At 41.9% G+C, this 27,967-nt stretch overlaps 1 protein-coding gene across 2 annotated transcripts in view; it reads left to right on the forward strand.

Moving 5' to 3' along the window:
• The window catches only part of NCAM2 (neural cell adhesion molecule 2), a 529,484-nt gene that overhangs the window by 432,138 nt on the left and 69,379 nt on the right, over positions 1 to 27,967 (forward strand). For both annotated transcript variants that reach the window (XM_054047466.1, XM_054047474.1), the window contains exons 13-14: positions 11,106 to 11,225; positions 17,282 to 17,403. In XM_054047466.1, coding sequence (XP_053903441.1) covers positions 11,106 to 11,225; positions 17,282 to 17,403 — 242 coding nt within the window. The remainder of the gene's footprint in view (positions 1 to 11,105; positions 11,226 to 17,281; positions 17,404 to 27,967) is intronic.

A 27,967-nucleotide genomic window follows, 5' to 3' on the forward strand; every position in this document is an offset into this window, starting at 1 on the left:
TGTTTGCAACATGTATTTCTATTTTAGTATGTACTCGTCTATACATACTCAGCTTTATCAAGTATGTCCTTGTTTCACTTACCACTCCTGTTCCTGTGGAATGATACATTAACAGTTGAGGATGTTTGGCTCTAAAATGTATGGACTGCTCCTGCTGTACTTGAGAAATGTGTTCTATATTGTTCTGTCCATGTTTTTGTTGTATGTGTTGGATATTAAAAGGCACCAGTATCAGTTAGTAAATATAATTATTGTACTGGTGAACATTTATGTCACTGATCACCAAACTTTGGTCATCAGGAAGTTTATAGAGGCATACTGAAAATTTAAAAAAAAAAAAGAGAGAGCGGGAGAAGAAAAGAAAGTGAATCCGTTTAGACAGGTACCTTTCAGCTATTCAATAAGGCGAAAAGATGGATTGATGTGCTTATGCACATGTTGTTGCTTCAACTGAGGAGAAGAATAGGAATATCTTGTAATCATGATAAAAATAGCCTAGTTTCTGTCCTTGTTGCAGAAAAGTATAATTTTGTAAGTAAAATACATCTTGTGAAAAATAAGGCAACATCTCTGAGTACCTAAGTGGACGATGGAAACTGCTATAAAATAGGAAGAGTGTTGCCAAGCCAGCAAATTATGAGACTTACTGAGCTACAGAATTGTGTGAAAGAATAGTATAGAAATAGTTGAAGAAATCAGGAGGGTGTAAAGCCTGAGAAGTTGCAAAATTGCTTAAGGAGCAAAATCCTGCTAATATCAGTTCAAAAACTGTGAGTAAAGTGATAAGGAGAAAGGAATTGAATGTGAGACTAGCCTGTTGAAACTAACACTAAGTACCAAGCAATTTAATTAAAATTTACTCGAGTGATGTGGGACATAGTGAAAGTTATGGAACAAAGTTTTATTGTCTTAGGAAATATCAATATACATGTTCCACACGGTTGGAAAAGTTTCCATATGGAAAGGGGATGGAAAAGTCCTAAAAGAAGGATGATTGGGTCCATGCTGTTAAGCATGGTGGAGATAATTTTATGACATAGATCTATATGTCTTTTGAAAGTGTTGGCAAGCTGTGTTTCCTGATGCGGCTCCTTGTATAGGCACCGACTCCGGGGCTGGAGCTACAGGCGCCAACTTTCCAATGTGCCAGGCAGGGGGAGGGAGAGGACTCACTGCTCAACCCCTGGCTCTGCCAAAGGTCCTGGCCCCACTCCACCCCTTCCTGCCCCCTTCCCTGAGCCTGCCATGCCCTTGCTCCTCCCCCTCCCCCCAGAGCCTCCTGCATGCCATGAAACTGCTGATCGGGAGGTGCGGGAAGGAAGGGGGAGGCACTGATCCGTGGAGCAGCCACTGGGCGGGAGGTGCTGGGAGCAGGGGCAGGGAGTGGAGCTGATGGGGGGCTGCTGACATATTACTGTGTCTTTGGCAATGTACATTGGTAAATCCTGGCTCCTTCTCAGGCTCAGGTTGCCCACCCCTGCACTGAGGGGTGAATGCAGTGCTTCTCTGCTCCTCCCCTCCATTCCTCTGGCGTAAGGAGAGATGTTTGGCCCCAAGAGACCCATTATCCTTTGGTGATGGCTCAGTTTCCAAACTTACAGCTGGTTCCCATCTCTCTTCACACCACTTGCCTGTCCCTCAGCTAAATAACAACCTGAGAAATTCTGACCCCAGGCTTACATGTCCAGGGAGGCAGTAAGGGAGTGGGCAGTGGCAGTAGCACAACCTAGAGAGGGGCAGCTGCAGAAGAGGGGGCCCCTCTCAAGATTTACTTAGTATGTGCAGATACAGAGTCAAGTCAGGTCAGGGAAAGCTGGCTGGCTCTATTCATGTGTTTTTCCCTACTGTTATCACAGTCAAGTGATTTGAATCAAGTACAGTGATAAGAAGAAAACAGTAGCTAAGAAAACCTACACCAACAAACAACTGAAGCAGTGAACTGTGGATACCTAGAAGGGACTGTTTCCTATTTGCAAGAAATATTTTAACAGTCCTCCAAAAAGATTTCACTAAGGATGAAAGCAACGGGGAACTGCAAAACATGAAAGGCAGTGACTGAAAGGAAACCTCAAGATGTTTGTTTGGTGTTTAAATTTGGAATATGTATCTAAATGTTCTTGGAAAACTAAAGTCAGATGCCTCAGTTACATGATTCTTGACAATCACAATTAAGAGCCAGGTTCTACTAAGCTTACTCTGAGTTAGTCTCTGACAACAGAAATAATCCCATCGATGTCTATAGGATTGTTCACCAAGTAAACTACTATTCAGTGTAAGGGTGGCAGAATCAAGTTCTAAACCAGGGGTCGGCAACATTTGGCATGCAGCTCGCCAGGGTAAGCACTCTGGCGGGCCGGGCCAGTTTATTTACCTGCTGACGTGGCAGGTTCGGCCGATCGCGGACCCCACTCACCGCGGTTCACCGTCCCGGGCCAATGGGGGTGACGGGAAGCCACGGCCAGCACATCCCTCGCCCACGCCGCTTCTCGCCGCCCCCATTGGCCTGGGACGGCGAACCGCGGCCAGTGGGGACCGTGATCGGCCGAACCTGCCACGTCAGCAGGTAAATAAACAGGCCCGGCCCGCCAGGGTGCTTACCCTGGGAGAGCGTGCCAAACGTTGCCGACCGCTGTTATAAACCATTAATTGATTTTACTGTCCTTTATTATCTGATGCAACAATTTGAAAAAAAAAAAAAGAAAGACCTGATAACAATATGAGACATCACTAATAAGGAACATTAGCAGCTTTTTATGTTTAGTCCATATTCTATAAACCTTTGGTGCAATTGTATGTTTCCTCATTTTTCTTATTATTGGCTTTTACAAACACATAATCTGAAATGCAGCTCATGAACATATGTTTTGTATTTCATCCAGGTTAGCTGAACAATTCACTGACAACATATAACACAGATCCATCTAAATAGGTTTGTTTCTGTTCTCAGATTATGGTTCTGTTTATGTCTCCAGGTTCAGAATATTTCACTGAATTGTTTGCTGAGCCATAATTTGGATTTAATGTAGTTGAAAGTTGCTCTTTGAACAAAATGAAATGGAAAATGAAAATGTGACTATAAATAAGTCTCCTCATGCAAATCTAATCCTTGCTAATGAAAAACTATATCCTAAAGAATGTTTTAAGGACAGCACAATTGCTTTCTTGATACTAATGTTGACTCAGTTGTGATGAATGAACCAGACATGCCAAACCCGCAAAAAAACCTGCAGAAATTCGGGTTGTGAGTTGCTTGTTGGCCAGTTTTTGGCTTATAGCTTGTTGCTTGTTTGGCTTGCAACCTGTTGCTTCTTTTCTTTTTTTTTTTTTTTTTTTTTTTTGATTGGCTTCCGGCAAGGGGGGACAAGCAGGGATAAGTGGGGGAGAGAGTCAGGGGTGCACAACGGGCCCACCACAGTCCTCGACTGCACACCAGGAGGATCTAGTCACATAGAGTGTTGGGGCTCTTAGGGATTGGCTTGTTTTGGCCTTGTTTTAAAATGGGATTAGCTTGATTTTTGGTTTATTTTGAAAGTCGGGGTGCTTATTTACTGCATGAAAGTTGGCAAGGGTGGAATGAACCCCTGTTTTCAATTCCATTTGAAGTCCTGATAAGTCTGGATTGACATCTGGACTACTGCATGTGTTTGCTTCTCAATATATGGAGGGTGTCCTTGAATGGTATATAGGGAAAAACAGATAAATGCTAGAATTGAGTAAAAATCTACTGTTTCCGGAATTCAGTGTTGTGATTTTTAAATAAAGATTGGGCCCTCTCTAAATAAAGCATATTACTGTAGTTTAAATACAAGTTAAACTGCAGCATCTATAGAACCAGCCACTTGTGTTCATTAAACATTATTAGCTATTGTGTATATTGAGTTTGTTCCAGTGCCCGTCAAAGTCAATGTAAAGATTTACCCTTACTTTTTTGTTTTGGATCAGGGCCTAACATTGTTTTTTAATTTCTGGCACGTCAAATTTTATAACAGTAATTGTTCCACCTGTGTATTATTAGCATTTCTTATTAGATTTAATTCAATGAAAAGATGTATCAAAGATGATCCCTGAGGTATCTTCAGGCATGAGGTTCCTGCAGTTTCTTTAGATTCATTTTGTGTACCTGACATCTAGGAATCCTTAAATTACCTAATAAAAATGAAAATTAAATATGTGGAGGAAGAAAATATTTAAGGGTAATTGTGTTTTGGTGACTGTGTACAAAACATTTAATATGCTTTTGCCAAGTATAGTTTTTTAATCTGTTACAGAAAATTATATTTTAAAATGAAATGATCCATGTAACAGCATATTTGATTCACAGGTAATTAAGCTGTCACTTTTTTTATTTCAACACTGTAATAATTTTATATTATAGTCTACAGACTGGTGCAACTTTCTGACAGAGCCATTATCTCACTGATTTTTAGAAGATCTGCATTTAGTTTTGAATTTTTATTAAACAGACACAACATATGGTCCAAACCTGTTTCCATAAAAGTGAATGGGAGTTGTGCCATTGATTTCAATAGGATAAGGATTGGACCCTTAGTTTTGTTTTTTCTACCAATCTAGTATGCAGCTTGAAATATTTTCATTATTAAAGTGCATCACATAGTCTTAGTCAAATTCTGACATTTACAGCCAAATGCTTGAATCATCATTTATGAAATTAGTTGTTATTTGGGTAAGGCAGACATATGGAATTGGGACAATGAGACTGTTTCTGAATATGAATCAACACAATTCCTACTATGAAGCAAAATCCCTACATTTCTTTTCTTTCTAATTTATTTCCATTCAGAATACATCCCCTCTCTGTTTCACAAAACTTCTGTGGCCTAGATCAGAAGATCAAACTTCTGAGGGCTAATTTGTTAGAACTTCTGTGGATCAGTGGTAGAGAGAGGGGGTTTGAGCCTTTCTCTCTCATATACACACATAGATCAGACAGGGGACATAATTTTCTAAACCCATAATATCCAAGGATTGCAGAGAAATTCCTCAAATCTCTTGACTTCCAGAGAAGGCAGGGACATTTTTACAGACTGCCAGTACTTCAACACTATCCCCCCAGACCCATTCTTAATGCTGGCAAAGTTTGCTTCCTTTTCTTCTCCAGTTGCTTCCCTAGATCTCTCACCCTCAGGGGGTTTCACAGCATAGAACCAGTTTACAATTATATGAGTCAGCATAATCTTACAAAAAGGAGGCCACACAGGTTTCAAGGGAGATGATGCAGTGGAGGGAAGCCTTCCCTTCTTCCTTCCCCATCATTGTGGAGCTTGAGAAAAGCAATTGTGTCAGAAGTCAGCGGTCCTGTTTCCCTATTGCCTTGCACCATGTGTAGTCACTTACCAGGTGAGAGCAAACAGGCTGTAAAACACTACTAAATGAGAACTTTCCATGTACTGGCACTGGTGGTAGTTTTCTTATGCTTGCTCACTACAAGGTGCAACATAATGGAGAAGCATACCTGGAGATAGGAGAGATGATGTGTCCTAGTATCAACCATCCTCGTTGTGACAGAAATTTCTCCCATTTAATAGAAATTCTGCAGTGCTCCCACTTTCCAAGATATGCATCTGAGAGCATGGACTGACTGGTTTTGTAGCTAGCGATAGGTTCCACTTGCTTCTGGAAGTTATCAAAACCAAAGATTAATTTCACATAGCAGTTATTCAACCTTTATCTAGGATTTTTTATGATATTTACTTCTTCAGTGAATTAGAAACAGAGACAAAAAGAAATCTGTTCTGTGCAACAGCTAAGTCCACAATCTTCTCAGTGTATTAATGTATACAATATTTCTATTAACTGTCCTCATAAAAGTATCTACTGTGGGATTAAATGTACTATAACTGTATTATTTGTACCCTAGCTTTCCTTTGTTGGGTGATGATTTATGTTGTCTGTGGCAATCACAAGGGTGTCATGATGCTATGCAGTCTTGTTGGGGGGGAGTCAATTTAATATGACTATAAAACCTAAATAATTCCATTCTCATATCCTACTATGATAACCAAGCAATATAAACAACCTAATCTTGGTACCAGAAAATCCTTTTTAAAAATGTGGTTAGATTTATGACACCATTTGTTTCACTGCGAACCTTGCAGTAGCAATCTTTGCACTTTATATAAATGCACTATTCTGCTTGATAGCCGTTAAAATCCTGTGATAATGAACGAGACTTCTCAAGCTGAAACATTTATGGACTGCAGCTGAAATACTGTTTGATTTTTACATGCAGAGACTGATTATTTTTTCTTTTCCTTTCTTGCTTTCTCTCTTTCTTTTAAGTGTTCTGTCCCTTGCAGCTTTTCTCCTACAATTTTGGGTCACACTCCTCTTACACAAGGCCTTTCTAATCCTTCAGAACTATTGTCTGGCACCATATGACTTGCACACCAATAGCTAGCTCCTTACCAGTGGGAAGCATAAGGCCTGGGCAGTTTAGGGTGTCTGTACCATATTTATAGGTCCAATAATGCCTTCAAAACCTGAGAACCTCTTCTTCCCCAGCAGCGTAATTGCTCAACATGTATGACTTGACATAAGTAAGTCCTAGCCATGTTGAGCAATTAGTCTGTTAGTAATCCCGGCAAAGTGAAGGAGTCAGCCTGCAGAGCAGAGTAAGGTACTATTTAATGCATCACACTATTTGAGAGTCATATATGACAAATGCTAGTCATATCACTTAGTGCACTTTTGAATAATGCTCAGAGGCTATAGGGAGGTGGGCAACATGAGAACCTTCAAAAGAATAGAATAGAATGTAAGTAAGAGTGGCAGAAGATGGTCCTAAATTACTGCTGCTCCTCGGGACATGATACTGTTGCCAACAGTATCATGCATGTATATGGTAAATGATGCACACATTAGTAAACCTTCTGGGTTTATTTTAGTTTGTGGAGATGCTTTGCAAATGTAAACCTTATAACTGCAGTGATGCCTGTGAAAGTTTGCCCTGGTGACCATTGATAAAAATCCTGAGTCATTCACAGTCACTTAGGACTGGCTGTTGGAGACTGTAACCCCTGTTTAGGAAGAGAACGAGATCAATTTGAAGTTGGAGAGAGAGGAACTGGGCATTATTTTACTCAAATTCCATTGCAATGGGTGCATACATTACACATTTTTGATAATTACTGTATTTAATAATGCACTCCCATCCCCAACATTTCATTACAATGCAATAAATTGCATTATCTGGCAATGAAAAGTCTATCGTTTCTTTGAGATCCTGTTAGGCCCTGGTCATTCTACCCTTCAGTAGTTGGATAGTTCCTGTACTTACCACCGCCTGGCTATTACTCTAGTGCTTTTTTTCTGCTTGAAGAAAGAAAGGGATTCTACGTAGTATTATGGTTTGTCCTAATTTCTTCCTTGTATTCTTAGAAAAAATCATAAAACAATCAAGGGCTACATCATACCCTCAGATTTTTAAGCAGAACTTTCCATTGATGCCAATGCTTGGGGCAGATTATGCTGTCAGATTTCAAGCATATTGTTTTCATAAAGCTGTTTTTCAGATCAAGGTATCTGATGCACAGTGATATCTAGGGGATTCAAATATAGGCCATGGTCCTTTAAGCACTGAAGACATGAGTAATTTTGCTAATTTAAGTAGTCCCATAGACTCAATCATGTGTATAAGTGTTTGAAGGCTTGGGCCCTTAGATTTTTATGGGGTTGTTAACACATTAGGATTTTATGAAGGGAAGACTCATAGCCACAGTTTGATGCTGTTTAAATTTTAAAAGCATTTGCTGTGCCACTAATTTTTTGTAGGCTCGAAGGTTTATTTTGAATGCCATTATTCAGATGTGGAAAGCAGTCATGGCTCAAAGGCACATCAAACAGGGCTGCTGCTTATTCTACTTTTTTCATTTCATCTTGCTATAGTTGAATGCTAAATATTTTAAAATTTCTCTTCTTCTGAAAATATGAATATTCTCAAGTGACTTTATTTTTCAATAGATAATTGCTAATCATTTATAGTTGTTGTTTTTTTTAAATATGAAAGAATGATAAAACTAAGGAATGCTGTCAGACATAACTCTGCAGGTTTGTTTGTGAGGAAATGATCACCATATGTCAATGACTAATTCATATAATATGCTCATAATAAAGTGTGAAATGTTTAAATTCCTGTTTTCCAAAACTCATTACACTTATTTAGCTCCACTTGTAATGGGGCTTCTATCTACTACAGAGGCATCCAAAATAGACAGGATAATACATATGGAGTCAATAAAATAACAAAAGTAATAACAGAAACAATATGTATTCTGTAAAAAATAAAACTTAAAAAATGATACTAAATCGACCATTGAAATACTTCACCATTGCAAAAAAAAAAAAAAGGCTCCCTCGCACAGCGACTCCAATGGAGTTGCACTACCAAAGATTTGCGGTTGCCCCTCGAAGGTGGCTGCACAGTAAAGAGAATACAGCCCTAGCTCTACAGGGCAGGTGAGGGTTGATGTGCTTCCCCTGCAGCACATCCAATCTCCATCCTTTTTCCCCATGTGGATCTGAACCCAGGGGCCTGGGAGGGAAAAGGGAACTTTATTGTCGAGGCAGCTGAGTACCCCTTCAATGTAGGAGCAGGGAAATCATGTTCTGTGGATCCCCATTGTGTTCAGATCTCAAGGCGCATATGTGACATCAATAACATTTGCATCGATCATGCCAAGTCTTTTCATAATATACTGTACTGTGTTTCCAGAGAGAATCTGAAATCAAACTCTTTTGTAGATTATATTGTTCATTTGTTGTACCTTGTCTGTATATTTGTATTATTAGGAGTACAGTTCATTTCATGCAACTTTTTTTACTGTTCTAAGCATGTGCTTATAACTTCATCCTGAAGTACAGCTACAGTTCTAGAACCACGCTTGATTTGCATGGAATGCTCAGGCTAGGGTTTGATTTTCCCTTCTAATACATGGCACTTACTGATGTGCATCTTGGGAAATCAACTCTTGCTCTTTTAAGTGCTCTTTAACAGCTTGCTGAAGATATTAGGTGATGTATTTATGTCTCTAAGGTTAAGGTGCCAACCTTCTTTTCTGAATCATTTGTTGAGGATGTCCCTGAGTGCTTTGGCTTGTAGGCATTCCATAGACCTCTCTTTAAGGATCTACGGATGGGATCAGTTAACTTTTAGATTCTTGATATTAGGACTTAGAAAATTTCTTTTGCTCTTGTCAAGAATCTTCTCTCTTTATAGATTTGTTAGTAAAACATTGTGCAATTTCCACAGCATGGCAAATGAATAATTTACATACAGTGGGCAAGGGCGGACGCTGTGCTCTGTCTGAGGAGCACATGGTTCAGCTCACATTGTGGGGGAGCTGGTGATGGATGCACACATGTCTGAAAAACTTCTCTAATACTCTTAGTCGGGAAGGACCTGGTGTGGACAGCAGGCAATGAGGGAAGCCCAAAACACATGCATCACAGGAAGGGAGGTGCTATCCCCCCGCCCAACTTTGGTGCTTTGCTTAGCCATTGGCTGGGCAAGGGGGAATGGGGTCAGGTGCCTGGTTGCCAGGTGCCTCCCCCCTTTGCCTCTTTAAATTATCTCAGGCTTTTCAAAAGCCTCTTACTCTCCAGTTCATTCCCTGCCCTCTCCTCTCCCCACTTGTAGGTTAGAGGCTGTACTGCTTGTGATGCTGTGGCCTGATTGATCACCCACTTTTAGGAATCGGGAAGGAATTTTTCTCATAGGACCAAATTGCCATTTGGTTCGGTGGGTTGTTTTGTCCTTCTGCAGTCTCCTGGAGTCACAGTTGGATTGGGAACAATAGGATTCAAAGTTCATACAGTGTTGTTAAGACTACTGACTTGTTGCAACTTGTAGCCAGTGTCCAGTGTGGGTACGGGCTAAATGGGCCAGATCTCAGACGTAAATGAGACCTTGGATTTCATTGCTGGATCTTGCACATGTGGGGAGGAGGAGCCTGAAGTCTTTGCAGAATGAAGTCCTCCCCCCACCCCCCGCCTTGTGGCCTCTGTTTCTCCATCCTCCTCATTATGTGGGGTGGTGGTGAGAGGTTTCACAGTTGTGCTGAGTCTATGGGATAGACCAGGAGGGTCCACCCCAAGTTGTTGTTTGGTTTGTGGCCAAAGCCCTGTAACTAGCTTTAATCAAATAACTCCCTGTTATGTTGGAGCTAGGGGTGAGCAGGGTAGTACCTCTCCCTAAGGTATAATTAATAAACTTGCAGCCTGCCATTTAAACCCATTCCATGTGTTTGTCATTCACTTGCTTACTTGTCCCGCTCAATTTACAGCAGCTGATAATGGCCCCAAGGAAGGCGCTATTGCATCCAGTTTTCAACTCGATTTAAGGGAGCCCATGACCTCTTTTCCAGATCTGCATCTTCCATACAGGTGGCCTGGAGGGTGAGGATGCCAGAATAACCACTGAAGCAGCCCCACGCCACCTGAGGGTATGTCTACACAGCTAACACACAGGGCTTATGTTGCAGGGCTGTAAAATAGCTGTGTAGACATTTAGGCTGGAGGCCAAGCTCTGGGACACCACACTGGCAGAAGCTCCTAGAGCCCAGTATCCAGCCCAAGTGTCTACACAGCAATTTTTAGCTTTGCAGCACAAGCCTGAGTCAGCTGATGTGGGCCAACCATGGATATGTCGGGGTCTTTTATTCCAGTGTTGACATAGCCTGAGTGTCCCTTCAGTGGGGACATCATCCAATGGTGTCCAGGGCAACTGTTTGTTAATGGAGTGGGGCAAAAGTGCCCCAATCTTACTGGGGAATCAGGCACGCCATCTCATAGAAATGTGAAGCGCTACCAAGCTCTTTATATTTGCACTTGACTTCTGTAACTCCTACACTAATGTCCGCAGATGATATAACTTATTTAATTGCAGCAAAATTTGTATAGTAACAAAACCATTTGAAACTATTAGCATTGAACCAGATGAATATTTTTCACTTTTGTAAATAAAACATTGTAAAATTAGACTCCTAATTTCAAAGCAAATGAATTATAAAATGGCCTTGGAAATGTTATTATCTTAATCTATCATTTTGTCAATTTTTGTTTCATCGCTTTCTTTCCTTTCCTTTTAGCAACGGTTGTTCTTAGCAATCTGGAACCGAACACAACATATGAAATCAAGGTTGCAGCTGTAAATGGAAAAGGACAAGGAGAGTATAGCAAAATTGAGATCTTTCAGACTTTACCCGTTCGTGAGTAATGTCTTTGTTTTTAAATGAAAAGTTAGTTTATTTGTACTCTTGTCAGCCTATTTTACCTCTAGTTCAGCTCATCATTTCAAAAACGATTCACTCTGAGTAAAATGCACAGTTTACAATACCACATTCCCCTAGATTATGATGATCCCTGAAATCTCATTTTCAGGTCATTTGGATGACCCTATATTGGATAATTTCCAATATTTATTTATATTTATCAGAATATTAGAATAATCTTTAAAATTTTTATCCTAGAGAACATGATATTAAAGTTTATGAGCATGAATTCTGCTCTCATTTATACCCATGCAGTACCACTGATTTTAATGAGAACAGAATGTGGCCATTTCAGTAGACATTTTCCCCAGCAAATTATCCCTTGCCCCTGTTCACTGAAATCCAGATCTCCTTTGTCCCCTGACTTTATTTATAGTATATATGTAAATTTCATGTAAACACATCCCTTTATTTAAGACCTGCTTGATCCGTTTTGGCTAATTGTTGCTACGTGAGTTTGAACATGCCCCACCAATGTCATCAGGGGGGAAGTCATAACTTTACATAAAATGATGCCACACACATTTCATCACGACATTATTGATCAATGAATTATGAGTTTTAAAATGATACTTGTAGGCATACTTTGTGCAAAAATTATTACGATAGTGTGTAGGATGTGAATACAGGATCAATTTGGTCATACTAGGTCATTCTTAGTCCATGTTCCACACCTGAGTCCAGTGTTCACCTCCACCCAGGCTCTTCCTCCAGGATTCTCTTAGTTCCAGTCTCTGCCCCAAGTGTTAGGGCTCTTACCCATATTGAAATATGTCCTCTGGAATCTGGAGAGATCTGCCACTGCGACTCTTCTCCAGACACAGCAGGTGATCCTTACCAGGCCGAGATTCTGGCCTGTGTCTGTGGGACCCCTGGCTGAGACCAGGTCCTCTTGAAGGTCTTGTGGCAGCAACCCTCCATCTAGGAGGCTCCCCTCTCCAGGAGCGTCTCTTACAGGCTGCCTGTGTTGGTAGGTTCCCCAGAGAGCTCTCTTCTTGGCTCCCTGCTCAGCCCTCTAGCTCAGGCTTCCCTTGGGGGTTCCCCTCTACAGGCTTCTCCTGTCTCCCTTTGGAGTTCACTCTGGCTGAGTTTGGGTAACCTTTATCAGGTCCAATTGTTTGTTTACTAATCAGCCAACTGTCAATTACCCCCAGAGAGGGACTTTGTATAGCAGTCACAGGCAGACTGGGCCCTAGACGCTACCCAGTGATAGATGGCTATGTATAGTGTTTGTTCCTTGACAGATAGTTATAGCAAAAGGCATATACTGTTGCCATTAGGCCAATTTTTGCCATGCTTATTCACACCGAGTAGGATTATCACAACCTGTCAAGGGGTTACAGCACCTAGGATACATAAAATCATGTATGGTTTGCAAACTCGCAAACATTTCAAAATACATTTAAAGTTAAAGTAGTTCTGAATAGCAGCAGCTTTTATATGACTGTTTATAATTATCTGGGGCCTGGTCCAAAGCTCATTGATAAAATTGGAAAGATTTCCATTGATCTCAGTGGGTTTTGGATCAGGCCTTTAGTTTGGAAATATTAATCCCTGTAGTTTAAGGTATGTTAAATGCAGTCTGATGCCACAGTGATGGGTGCACTTTTGTTTGCAAAGCTATGGGGAAAAAGGTTAAATAGATTTGTTAGTACTTTGATACATTTGTCTTTTCACTGCTAGTGAAGTCAGGATTGGTTTTGGTTGCAGTTTGATAGAGAGCTTTTCAAATTCAGGGTTGTGTGGTTAAGTTATATCGTGCAACTGTTCACAGCAAGTATGACTAATTATCAGTGCATTCATTTCTATATCAAAGTAAATGAAGCTTTTGTTTAATACAATATATTAGAATACCAAACAGAATTAAACAACTGAATTCAAATTTAAATATATGATGCTAAAGGGCAAGAACTGAATAATCTAACATACCATTTTTGACTCCTTTTTCTGTTGTCCCATCATGTGCATATGTCTATTTCTTTTAAAAAATACTACTGTACCTACCTCACTACCCCAGGGTAGGTTCATATGCTTAATGTTTAATAAGTTTTTACAACAGTTATCTACATATTCAGAATAATAATTATTTTACGGATACACTTCCCCATTTTATTACTTTGCTCTAACGCTATCTTTAAACAGAGGCACTCTCGAAGTTGAGTGACCTGAACTATAATCTGCATTAAAAGTACTTTTAAAAAAATACTGGCCTCTTGAGAATGACTTTACCACATGTTAAGCATTGGGGCCCTTTCTCTGGCTTGTCGGAGAAGGTGTGTTGCCCCTTTAAGGGCTAGAGAGCTACCTGCTTGGGAGTCAGGCAGCTCCATAACAGGTCAATGTGGGGACACTGACCCATGACCCCCACCAGGTGACTGGAAGAGAAGGGAACTATTTATGTCCAAGTCTGTGCAGCAAAAGGTCCAGTGGTGAGCTGGAGCCGGTTCGCACTGGTTCACGAAAACCGGTTGTTAAATTTAGAAGCCGGTGTAGAACCGGTTCCTAAAGGGGTGGACAGGTGAGCAAACTCCGGTCCGTGGGCCACATCCGGCCCGCGGGACCGTCCTGCCCAGCCCGCCTGAGGTCCCAGCTGGGGATGCTCCCCCAACTCCTCCCCTGCTTCCCCCCCCCCTCGCAGAGCGCCAGCGCTCTGGGCAGCTCTGCAGCTCCTGCTGCTTTGAGCGGCATGGTAAGGGGTTGGGGCTGCGAGCTCCAGCGGCCGCGCGGCATCCTTACACAGCAGCATGGTAAGGGGGCCGGGCCGGGGCTGGGAGCAGAGGTTGGATAAGGGGCAGGGAGCGGTTGGAGGGGGCAGAGGCTCTGGGCGGAGTGGTCAGGGGACGGGGAATGGGGGGGGTTGGGTAGGTGCGGGAGTTCCGGGGATCTGTCGGGGTGGTGGTGGATGGGGTCGGGGCAGTCAGGGGACAGGGAGTTGGGTAGGAGGTGGGGTCCTGGGGGGCAGTTAGGGTGGGGGGTCTTGGGAGTTGGTGGTCAGGGGCCAAGGAGCAGGGAGGGTTGATGTGTTGCGGGTTCTGAGGGAGGCAGTCGGGGGAGGATGTGGGTTGGGGTCGGATGGGGAGGGAGACGGGCACCGCGTGGTTCGCTACTGGGTCTTCGGTGGCACTTTGGCAGCGGGGGGGGGGTCTTCACTCGCTGCAGGTGAAGTATCTGCCGCCGAAATGCCACCAAAAACCTGGAGCGAGTGAAGACCCTCCTCCTCCCCCCCGTCGCCAAAGTGCCGCCGAGGACCCAGTAGGGAACCGGTTCTTAGGATTTTGAGAGCTCATCACTGAAAAGGTCCCCTTTTTACCTGGACCATTCTGAGCAGCTCCCACCCGTGGCAGTAGTTAAAATACCAGGTTTCTTGAGCACCTGCTGTGTGAGCATTACACTAGTTGCTTCTTTCTTGGTGGGCTGGGAAGGAATTTTGCCCTCACCAAGTGGGTTTTTCACCTGCCCCACAGCAAGTTGGAGGCTTAGTGGGGGCAGAAAATGAAAGAGGGTTAGGCTATGAAGTCACAACTCATTATTTAAACTGGGGAGATATCCAGCGCAGGAACTCTGTGACAGGGCACTCTACTCATTGCTGGATGGCGCCTCCTCCTGGCCACTCTGGGAATTAGCAATGCGAGGTAGAAGTCCCTTCCTGCGGTTGCACCCCCTCTCTCCGTCACTTTCTCTTGGTCTGCAGCTCCTCTCTCACTCCAGGAGCTGCTGCTGCTTCTTTGTGACTCAGCCCTCTGGCCATGTTAGTAATTGGGTTCCCTTTTTGGGAACCCTTTAAAAGTCACTTCTGTCCACGTGGCATCAGATAGTCCTCATGCCTGCTGCTCTGACCCTGTCACTCCCACAGTGACTCAAGCAGTCTTCCTGATCACTATCGTTCTGCAGTGGTTGGTAGAGGAACTCAGGCCCACCCTCTACTCTGGGTTCCAGTCCAGGGCCCTGTAGTGAACAATTAAGGTGTGCAGCTCCACCACCTTACTGGATTCCTTCCTAATGGCTTCTTCTCCCCTTCCTTCTTCCTTATCTCAGGGAGGAGGACAGCAGGCTTCCTCCCTGATGCCTTCCACACTGTTGCTAGCCTTGTGGCTTTGTAGAAGCCCCACCTGTTGTCTCATAGATGACCGATCTTCGAATTAGCTTCCTCCAGCTTAAGTCTCCCCCATTTGCATCTAATTGATTGATTGGGCGCACTTGGCCCCATTCAGCCCTCTCAGGGGCAGTGTGGGAATATGTCTCATCACAAATTCCATAGGGAATGGATATGGTGCTCAGACAGAATGAATTGGAAAAGAATTTAAAGGAGGTATTCTTTAAAGGAGCAAAAACAGAGGGGTGGTCCTGGGCTCCTATGATTGATATATCAGGAGTCAACCCCCCTCCTTTTTTAGCCCCTCTTACTCCTCATCCAATGGGGTGTGGTGAGTTTGCAGCAGCAAGTTGGCTGGGGACCAGGATGGGTAAGAGGAAGAGCTGCCAGCAGACCTCTGGGTATATGTAAATAATTATGGAATTACCTGCACTGTACAATTTTATCAGTTGGATACTCCCAGACATTTAGGAATAAAGTTTCAGCCTAATTAAACTACATCCAGTGTCTCTAGTTCTTTTTCACAGCAGGCTCTCAAGAAAGCCCCAACACATTTCTAGCCTCTCTTCTTGATGAAATCTCTGAGAAAATCAGGCCTAAGACACTGGTTTTATTTTTACAATCACAATTGCACAACAATCATCCCACCCTTTTGCTCAGACAACCAGCTCCATTCTGTGGTGCAGAAAAGATATTGAGTAGAGGTAGTTAATAAATGCTAATAGTTTTTTTTGGGGGGGGGGATTTTGAAAGAAAATATTTCCCCCAAATTTCCTGTGATCTTTTTTTTTCAATTTTTCAATGAGAAACCCAGAGTTTAAAAAGTATTTTGAGTTCAGTTTTAGAAAACAGGTTTTCTTTCCCTTTTCTTTGTAGAAAAATCCAAAAAATTTGAAAGAAAAAATTGATTACTTTAAAAAACAAAAATAATTTGAAAAACAGCTTTCAGACAAAACTTTCAACAGATCTAGTATTGAAATATACAAGAATCCTGCCCTCTGAAGCATTCCAGGAGTAAGTTTCTTTTACATGGCAGTGGCATGTTTTTTTCCTAGGAAGGGATCAGGTACTCAGAGTAAAGATATGATGGAACATGCATCTGAGCTCCAGCAGACGAAAACACAGCTCTCTCCTTTTAGCAATGGCAGTACACTTGAGCCCTGTATTCAAGCTCCGGTTTAAAATGTACTCTGATCAAAATTTCAGCATAAATATTCCTGTTATAGTAGAACCTCCTTGTAAGAAACAACAGGGTCAACATCAAAGGATGGGTTTATTATAAAAATAGAGTGTGTTTGAAGTAAAATTTCATACTTTTCAAGATCTTATAAAATGCTTTTCTTTAAATTCATTCTTAATAAAATGATAGTATTGTATAATCTAAAAGAGCCTCAGGTTTGCTTTGGGACAGTTTATTGCTGCTGTTTATGACAGTTTAATGTCCGTTAATAATGATTTAGATTCCACCGATGGGACTTAAGCACATGCTTTAAGTTAAGGATTTGTTTAACGATTTGCTGAATAGCATGGGATTACTTACGTGCTTAAAATTAACCAGCTGCTTTTCTAAATTAGTGCCTGCATAAGGAGTCATTTCTTAAACAAGCTAAATTTGAAAGGATAAGACGATATCAAATCACAGAGACTGAGACTATTTTTATTCTAAATCCCTTTTATTTTTAATGTACAAAACTTTGATATGTTTTGTAACAAACGTGACAGCATTGATGCCAAGATGATCATTAAGTATCATGAAGTATGTCGCAGAAAGCTTGAAAACATCCTGTTTGATTATGAAGGTTTTGATTAATATTAATTAATCAAACCGTAGAAATAATACATATAAAAATAGAAATATTGAATTTCTCTTCTTCTCTCCCCCCCCTCCCCCAATGCTCAGGTGAGCCAAGTCCTCCATCAATTCACGGACAACCAGGGAGTGGAAAGAGCTTTAAACTTAGTATAACTAAACAGGATGATGGAGGAGCCCCCATATTGGAATATATCGTGAAATACAGAAGTGTAAGTATTCCATTAATCACTGGGGAATGTTTTGATATATATTATTTGTTTTGAATGTTGAGAAGCGGTTTCATGGAAAACATCAATACTTGGTTTTAAAATAGATTGCTTATTACACAGCTGAAGAAAAAGAAATTTGTAACAGTTGTATATTTGAAATGTATACTAGTTATTGTTATTCCTTTTGATCTTGTTTTTAATGCCAGATTAGTATACTAAATGTGTGACTGAAAAGTCAGAACTGACAAGAAAACTTTCTGAGATTTTGTTTTATTATATAGTAAGTAAAAATGTTTGTTTTGTTTTCAAATCTAAAAAGTTTAATAAGATAGTATACTAAGTAAATGAGAGAGCTGGTATTAGATTCCACAGTATGTGATTAAAGAATATTCTGAAACAAAATAATTAGCCTTTTATGGTTGTGTTTATTTGTGGTGTTATACATGTATAAGGACATCCTAATGTGCAAATGCAACTTAAATCAGCTTAATTGTTCTCTAGGTTACTAGAACTACAGTTGGAAGTTGTCTTGCCAATGTGTATTTTCTACCTTTTCTACCTTTTCTACGCATTTAAAGTTTAGTTTAGAAATTCTGATCCACAGATAGATTGCAATGAGGAAGGACTTTTATATATCATAGTAAATGTACCAGCTCTTTAATAAGTAATTATATGATTCTGTTGGGTGGATGTCTGATTTGTAGTATTTCTTCTCAAATCTAGCAGGTTTAAACAATTTACTCCTCTTTGCCACACAGATCAACTCCTTTTTAATGATGTTTCAGTTTCGTTTATGACCATCCCAATATCTTTTACTAAGTAGGTTCTACCACTTATTACTTATTAAGTCATTTTACAAGCCATTTATCCAGTCACTGTATACCTTTCCTATGGAGGACTGGACATCTGCCACAAGGAGGCGCCAGCAATTAGCTTGACTGCCGCCTCCCCATACCCAGTCGGATTCCCAGACATCTCCTAATGCCATCTTTTATATCAGTTAAAAACATGACAGCACCTAAGTCGGACAGGTGAACCCCATGCTTCCGAAACAACGCTGCTGCCCCATATACTATACCAGGATGTGAAATTACTGTCCCTTCTATGGTCCCAAGGAATTTGGCCACCTCCCTGTTCACATACCTCCTTGCCTTGTCCACCCTGTGGGGACTCACAGCTCCCCGCCAGACCCTGCGCTGAAGCATGTCTGGCCAAATCATGTTAACTCCTGGAAAAAGTTCAAGGATTAGCCCCAAGTCCTCCTTGCTCTGAGCATTAGTTCCACCCCTTTAAGGATTTCCAAATCATTTCCCCAAGATGCACCACAATTATATCTGGGGGCTACTGATGGACGCACAGCATATAGCATCGGTATTAGCTGATCTTGTAACATGCCCTTCCTTGCATGCCAACTGAGTATCGCCTCATCACCGAAGGCCAGCTGCGAACCTTCGGGCAACTTGGACATATGCCTATTGGCCCAAAAGACAATACTATGCCCACTGATCCACACCACCATCTGCATGACTGGTTGTCCAATATCTGTAATGAGATTACAACAAATTAATGCTGACTTACCACCTGAGGTTTTACATACGTTCGGTAAGCAACTGAATGTCAACGCCTGATTGCCTGGATTGCCTCTGATCCCATACCTGCATAAAAAGGAGACCTTTCCCCTTTGGCCATATAACCCTGTATGCCTTCTAAGCCTGAACTGGGCAGATCCAGGCTCACCACCCTGCTGGAGGATCACAGATTCACCCGGGCCGAGTTAATCTGTCTTTGACCTTCGCAAGTGTTATATTATTGAATGCTCATGCCATTGTATATCCCGCAGTTGCAAAGCCCTTCCTATTGAGTCCCTACCGGACCCAGGTACTCGCTCACTGATCCTAAAAGTACCAAAGAATGCTGTCAAGAATGCAGCCCTGAACAAGTCTGCCTCCTGTCCATTATGACATAGCCAAGGATTTGCACAAGATCCCTAAGCATGTAAACCACGATGGGACGACAGGAATCCACCCTGGGGCCACCAGTATGCGACCATCCAGCCAAAAACCTTTGAACTAAAAAACCACTGCAAGGATCAGGATAACCATTTAGCTTAATGACGAATGTAATGGCAGAGAGGTGATTCGAGATTGTGAAGGATGCCAGTTGACAGTTTGCCAACGACAGCATGTACCGCAGAACTTTTTCATCTCTAATGGGCCATATTGCTTACTGGCTTTCCTGATCCTGAAATTGCATGAAATCATTAAAACTTCTCTCACAGCCCTGCCACGTGCACTGAGCAATTGATCTTCACACCACACTGACAACCATTCTATGCCAAGGTTCCATAGCACTAGTGGCACCTGCCTGGGTTCCCCGCTAGCTCCTGGTGCCAGCTCCAGAAATCTGTGGACCTGAAAATGAGACAAGGTGTGTGCTGTGCCATTGTCAACCTCAGAGAGATTATGAAGCAATGTAATTCCCTGGAGCCTTTCCAGGGGCCAAGCCTCAAGGCAAAACACATAAGTTGTGCACAGGCAATTGAATGGGTGGCCCTGCACTGTACCCCCGAATTCCTCCTTGTGGAATTATAATCTTAACAACATGGCCAAACCTCACCCCTGACTTTAATTATTATTATTGTACATAAAAAAGATAATCATTAAACCCAGCCCACAAATTTGACCCAACAGCCTTACTGAGGTAGTTCCACTGGAGGCCATAGCCTATTCTTCTGCTGCTTGAAGCTAGCCTTGGGGGAAACTCACAAGTTGTCCACAGGCAATTGGCTGGATGGCCCTGCCCCTGTACCCCAAATTAATTCTTGTGGAATTATTGCCTTAACAACATGGCCAAACCCCACCCTTGACTTTAATCATTATTATTGCATATAAAGGGGATAAGAACCCCCATTAAAAGAAACCCAACACATACATTTGACCCATTGGCTTTGCTGGGGTAGTCCCACAGGAAGCCTTAGACCATTCCAATGCTTGAAGCTGTCCCCTTGCACTGGCCTGCCTTCTGCCACCCACACGCTGTTCAAACAGGGCCTACCTGCAGAAGGCATTTGTTCTACCCTGCGTCCTGTACCTCCCCTCACCATTGTGGCAGTAATGTGCTGTATGAGACCCAAAACATGGTTTGCATGCATGCCTGAACGTACAGATGCTGCAAAAGTCACTGCATAAAGAAATGTATGCCTGTGAATGTATTGCATGCCCGCCCGATTATATTTATATATCTAACAAGCCGGGCTTCTCTGGGTAAGCTTCAGTTGTAACACAAGCATAGCTAAAGAATGCAGCCTTAGCAAGACACCTCTCCCATGGCTGTCCCCATGTTGGAGGAACTTAATTAGCCTGCATCTGCTTACACTCTGCATCTGCTTATAGGCCCAGACAAATTGAGACAGTTTCTGGCTAGCCCATGTGATTATCCCCCCAAAACCCAACCAAATGATGGGGTAAGCCTCAGAGGAACCACTAGTGCCCACAATCCTCACCTTTGCCACATCATTTTCGTATTGGACCCTAAACCACCTCATGTACCTCTCCCCAAAGCAGATCCAAACACCTTTGCAATTGGGAACCTTTATCCATTGTTGATTTAACTCACTCCTGCCCTCTGTGTCTGCCTCATCTCCTGCAATCACCTGAGTAGAATGTCCTAGATCTGGGCGAGCCATTATACCTTGTAGGGCCTGCAAAGCTTTGGAAACAATCTCAGACACAATAACCCTGATTACTTGTATCAAATCCCGGCTGACTGCCCCACCATCAAACGCAGCCAGCTCAGTTGCCTGCGTGAGTGCTTCACCTTGAGCCCCCCCTTGCCCAAGCCTGATAGGCTGCCCTTTTATATGAAAGGCACTATCCCAGGCTCCCCAGTCCCTCACCCTTATTGCAAGGATCCTCCTGTCATTGGCTCACACTGGCCCAAATCACTGTACTCCGTCTGCCCTGTGCAGGGTTTGATTCCTCCCCAATTCCCTGTCCCATCGACACTAATTGGGAGGGAGAAGCAAAATTCCACCCCCTGTTGTACAGCAGGTAAAACCAGAAACCCTATTCCCTAAACCTCTGTGCACTGCACAGCTGCTCTGAGAGGGGACTACACTTCCCCTCCCTCTCCTCGTCTGTATACCTAGGGACAGAATCTGACTCTGAGCTGCCTCCCTACTCACCTCCCTTTGTGATTTCACTCTGCTATGCTTGCCTCGCCCGCCTGAACCAGGAGAAAGGGAGAATTAATCCTCCCCCTGTTTCTCCCCGCTCTCATTTTTCTGTGTCTGCCTGCAGGGCCAGCCCTAAGGCAATTCCACCAATTCCCTGGAATTGGTCCCCGTGCCTTAGGGGGGCCCCGCGTCGTCCCGAAGGAGCTGCCACTGAAGTCCCGGTGCTGTCTTTGGCGGCAGCTCAATCTCTGCCGGGGAGGAAGATCCCTCTGCTGTAGTGCCACCGACGGCACTGGCATCTGTTTGAACTGCTGCAGAAGTCCCAGCACTGTCGGCGGCAGCAGCTCAATTGTTGCTGCCGAAGACAGCGGTGGGATTTCGGCGGCAGCTCCTTCGAATAGGGCCCCGCAGTGACTAAAGCCGGCCCTGTCTGCCTGGAGCCATGCTGGGACAAGAGCCTGCTTCTCCATTCCTCCTCCCTCTTCCTGCTCACTGCTCTGCTTCCACCTGGAGTGGAGCCGAGTTAAGCTGTAGTACCCCAGAGGACTCCTTCTGAGACTTGCTGTTAGTTCCTGCCTTTTTCCGTGGAATGAAGGCGGAGGAAGGGCTTTGGTCTGTGTAAAAAGGAAGGCTTTCGGCACAGTGCTGCTCCTTTTCAAACCCTGCATTCCTAAGGGATTTGCTGCAGCAGTTTTCATCTCCTCACACCCCACCACCTCCAGCCATAAAGCACTGTTCCCTTCACTGGGCCAGCCCAACTCAAAAAACCCTGCTTATAGGTGCAGGGCGGTCATTCATTTTGTTAGCGACATTACAGTGGTCATTCATTTCCTGAGATCTTCATTTAAAGGGAAAAGGATTTGAAAATGTGTGTTTATTTTCTTATTACAACAGCAGGATACTTAAAACTGTATTTCCTTTCCCAACATATAGTGTAGCATACCTAAACATGGTGGGGAGACAAATTTACCACCAGCAAAAGTAGTGAATTTGACTCAACGAGTGTAAGTTTTATCATTGCACTTGTCTTAACTTCTGCATATGCTATGAGTGACCATACCATCTGCCATCCGCCCAGTATTACCTTACTAGGTGTAACCAGGAGGTCATTTTACCAGCACTGGTGTATAAAAGGAGAGGTACAAGTCCAGATAGACTGTCAGTGTGAAAGAAACCAGGGGCATGAAATTGTGTATTTGGATACATTAAACAGCTGATAGCTAGGACCTTACATTATATAGAAACTAGCAAGCTGCAAGACATTATTTTAAGTGCTATTTTTTATTTACCTTTAGTGTTAGCTCTGTCAATGGGCAAACATATTCTATTATAAATAGTTTTTGTCATGCATATTTCTCATTATGTAATTTCTAGTTTGATGATAGCCGTGGAATTATAGTTGTAAACTTGGTATGTGAAGTGATTTTCCTGGACTAACCAAAGCCAAAGAAGATTGGTTGTTCAAAATCAATTGAGAGTGAGGTGGCAGATCTTGCAGTAATAGCCTGAGGGACTAACAGCAGTGTTTATATCACAAATCCCTAAATCTTAATTGACCTATTTAAGTGACTTGCAGTCCAGTAGGTTACAGAATATCTCAGTGGAGATGAGAGGGGGGAAAAAAGCAATTGACATGCTAGTAAAATGAGACATGCTAGTAAAATGAGCAAAGGACTGTTAAGCTATAACACAATTGTGTGAAGTTGAGTTTCCAGTTAAATATGTTATGTCTAGATATTTATGTACAGAAAGATATAAAATACATGTTAAAAGTCTCAGGTCAAGATATGGATTTAATGCATGTACACACTATAGAGACCTTAATTCTTCTCACTTATATGTTCTGAGATGTTCCTATGTTACTTAATTCTAGGCCTATATCGGATAAGTTTGGAACTTTAAGTTTGTGTGTTGTATGTTCTTTGGTCTGCCCTTTGGCCAAAATATAATACATTCACTTAAAACATCTGTTTTATGTAATTTGTGACTAGTAAGTGTACAATATACAAAGTCCATATAAACTTTTTGATTTAAATAACAATTCCAAGCTGCCACAAAACATCATTCCTACATTATTCCTGTATACTGAATACTATATATATATATAGTATATATCCATCCATCCCCAGAGAATATTTGATATTGTCCATATTATTATGTGTATGTGTCTCTACATTTTTATTTTATGAAATGTCATGAAATTGTGACATACCAGGTTTTAAAAAAATCAGTGAGTCAAGAAAACATTTTTTCCCCCTCATAGTTATCCAAGAATGAATGAATGTTCGTAAAGAAAAAACTGCATGAAATTGTATTTAATATAAGAACATAAGAATGGCCTTACTGGGTCAGACCAAAGGTCCATGCAGCCCAGTATCCTGTCTACCACCAGTGACCAATGCCAGGTGTCCCAGAGGGAGTGAACCTAACGGGTAATGATCAAATGATCTCTCTCCTGCCATCCGTCTCCACCCTCTGACAAACAGAGGCTAGGGACACCACTCCTTACCCATCCTCCTGGCTAATAGCTATTAATGGACTTAACTTCCATGAATGTATCTAGTTCTCTTTTAAACCCTGTTACAGTCCTAGCCTTCACAACCTCCTCAGGCAAGGAGTTCCACAGATTGACTGTGCACTGTACGAAGAAGAACTTCCTTTTATTTGTTTTAAATCTGCTGCCCATTAATTTCATTTGGTGGCCCCTAGTCCTTATATTATGGGAACAAATAAATAACTTTTCTAATGCCAGTATTATATCTTTTTTGAGATGAAGAGACCACATCTGTATGCAGTATTCAAGATGTGGGCGTAACATGGATTTATATAAGGGCAATAAGATATTCTCTGGCTTATTCTCTATCCTTTTTTTAATGATTCCTAACATCCTGTTTGCTTTTTTGACTGCCACTGCACACTGCGTGGGTGTATTCAGAGAACTATTCACGATGACTCCAAGATCTCTTCCCTGATTAGTTGTAGCTAAATTATCCCCCATCATATTGTATGTATAGTTGGGCTTATTTTTTCCAATGTGCATTACTTTACATTTATCCACATTAAATTTCATTTGCCAGTTTGTCACTTAGTTTTGTGAGATATTTTTGAAGTTCTTCACAGTCTGCTTTGGTCTTAACTATCTTGAGCAGTTTAGTATCGTCTGCAAACTTTGCCACCTCACTGTTTACCCCTTTCTCCAGATCATTTATGAATAAGTTGAATAGGACTGGTCCTAGGACTGACCCTTGGGGAACACCACTAGTTACCCCTCTCCAGTCTGAAAATTTACCATTTATTCCTACCCTTTGTTCCCTGTCTTTTAACCAATTCTTAATCCATGAAAGGATCTTCCCTCTTATCCCAGGGCAACTTAATTTACGTAAGAGCCTTTGGTGAGGGACCTTGTCAAAGGCTTTCTGGAAATCTAAGTATACTATGTCTACTGGATCCCCCTTGTCCACATGTTTGTTGACCCCTTCAATGAACTCTAATAGATTAGTAAGACATGATTTCTCTTTACAGAAACCAAGCTGACTTTTGCCCAACAATTTATGTTCTTCTATGTGTCTGACAATTTTATTCTTTACTATTGTTTCAACTAATTTGCCGGGTACTGACGTTAGACTTACTGGTCTGTAATTGCCAGGATCACCTCTAGAGCTTTTTAAATATTGGCGTTACATGAACTATCTTCCAGTCTACCTGGTTTTGACCATCTCAATTTTTCTTTTCTTATTTTCTTCCATTACTTCTAGGACTTGAAGTGAGCCTTTATGGAAAGGGTAAAGAGAGACAACAGCAATCTGGTAAACGAGAAGGAGATGAAATGAGGAAGAGAGAAATGAGGGAAAAGCTACCAAGAAAGGGGAAATGCAACATGCGCTAGGGAGAATGGAAGAGGGGGAACAACTAGGGGAGGTAGCCTTGAGAACATGACCAGTGTGTAGTGCAACTGCTTTTTCCCCACGGCAATCTCCTCCTCCATTAAAGCAGTACCTTGGAGCATTATAACCATAGATAGATATTGCTTTTGTTTGGCTAAAGTCCATATTTCTCCAATTGAGTTAAATTATTTTTTCCAATTGGATGCCTAAAGAAATACAATCATATGTTCATGATGCTTTCATCAGAATGAATGGATGCTATTTAAAGTTCTTAGTTATCTGTTAACTGCTTCCCCTCTCTGATCCCTTTTGGTCCCATTTAATTAGCTTTCCTATAACTCCCTCCAGCCTCATTACCAGCCTCTTGATCAACATCTTTGCTTGTGTGTTTAACAAGTATATTAGATAATAAGCTGAACATCAATCAACAGGTTTTCCTTCTTTGGGAGCAGTGTTTTACAATCGCTTATTTGATACTAGGGATCAGTTCCTTCATTATTAATATTTCTACAAGACTCTTGCTAAGACTGAGGAAAGTCTTCATAAAAGATCACAGCAAAGCCATCTGGTCTAGGGCATTTTTCAGTTTGTATTATGTAAATTGCCTGTTCTACTCCTGTCAGTTTTTGCATCTGAGAATTGTTCTGTTTCATAGACTTTCATAAACTTAACCAAGTAATTCTGAAGCACAGATCTTTCTGTTATATACTGCAGAGTATAAAATTGTGAATACAAATTTTTCAACACTTCTGGGTTATTGTTTTAGGCCCAAATCCTCACCTACTGCTTTAAGCCTAAGTAGGGAGGCTTAGTGTAAGGGGGGGTTCCATAGATTTGGAAGGGAGAAATCCTCCTTCAGGCCACAGAATGCCAGTGGATTTGAAAAGAAAAAATATGTTCAGCTAAGAAAACTTTCCCCTGACACCCCTGGTACCATTGTATCCAGAATCAAATAATGACATACCCAACTTCCTTTGGGGTCCTTTGAATTTTCCCCTGGTTTTTGAGCTTTTATGGTGCATTCAGATCACATTTCTGAGCTTTTCTCTGTAACCATGAGGACCAGGAACTTTTTATTTTTTGTCCACTGAAAGCTGAGATTCTTACATAATCACCAGGAGGTGGGGCTATATGAAGAGCATCAAATATTGCGAGACACAATAAAAACGTCCAAGTTGGCAAACAGTGCAGCTCCCCTGACTTCAATGGAGCTTTGTCCATTCCCACCAGCAGCGAATTTGGCATATTGCATTTTTGAGCCATCTCCAGTAAGTAACAGCCTACATAGCTGCTGGTCCAATAACCATAGGCCTCTCATCCCTATTCTGCAAGGCTTGTTCCTAATGAGTTCTCAGACCCTGCTTCCTTGGTGGCATATTGTCTTGCCAGTTCCCAACCAGAGCAAGAAAATGATAGAAGAAACTAATACATCAATATTAAAACAGGAATTGTTTACATCTCTTTGTAGAGCATTACTGCCTACCTGCAGTCCCCAGCTCCTTAAAAAACAAGTGTGAGTCGCCCACCAACAGTAGTTTCAAAGTTGCTGCTAACCAAATATTGACTAACTTGTTTTTCTTCACTTTTTGGGGAATCAAGGGGAGTCTACATCTTTTAATATTCACCATGCATTTTTCTTTCTTCTTTCGTGAAGATTTCTGGTATTTCCTATTCCCATCTCTCTACTTCACACTGGTTATCTGCTTAGTTCCCAAGGTGATTTTAAAGACTCACCTAAGGTCTCTTTGAAGTCTAAAATATCCATCAGTTCCACTGGAGTACCGTACATTTTTGGCTTCCCTTTGTAAATTATTTGAAGTTTGACTGGATACCACAATGAAAAATTAAAGTCTTTTGTCTTTTTTCCCCAAAGGCTTACATCCTTTTGTGCAGTGTATCCATAAAGCTATCTCAGGATTAGAGGAAGTTGTTTCCTTTTGAGGATTGGTCCCTATTTTCACTTGTCACAATGTTGATATTAAGGCTCTGAGCTTTTGCATTGGCAAGACTTTGGATTGGAGGCTGTGGTGGGATTCAGTTCAATTTGGTTCTTTTTTTTTTATCTGCACTAGGAAATATTTGTTTACTTATATGGATATTTTAGAAGACAGCAGTTGTTCTTTCTTCCTTCTTTGGGACACCTACCACATGGCAGTTGAGTACTGGATCTGGTTTCTCAGAGTTCTACTTTGGCTGCCAAGTTTCTTGAATTTGCTTTGTATTTTACTAACGTGTATGGTGTCATCTGTCTCTACATCCCAATTGACCAGTAAGTTCTTAGAAGTCTCAGGGATAGTCTATACCGGGGATCAACGAGTGGTGATGGATGCATTGGTGGTTGATTTAACGGGTCTAGTGAAGACCCACTAAATCGACCGCAGATCACTCTCCCATCGACTCTTGTACTCTACCGGATCCAGAAGAATAGGGGGAATCAACGGGAGAACGTCTCCCCTCAACATCTCGTAGCGTGGACCCCCTGGTAAGTAGATCTAAACTAAGTCAA

The sequence above is a fragment of the Malaclemys terrapin genome, chromosome 1, assembly GCF_027887155.1.
Source record: "Malaclemys terrapin pileata isolate rMalTer1 chromosome 1, rMalTer1.hap1, whole genome shotgun sequence".
Taxonomy (NCBI): domain Eukaryota; kingdom Metazoa; phylum Chordata; order Testudines; family Emydidae; genus Malaclemys; species Malaclemys terrapin.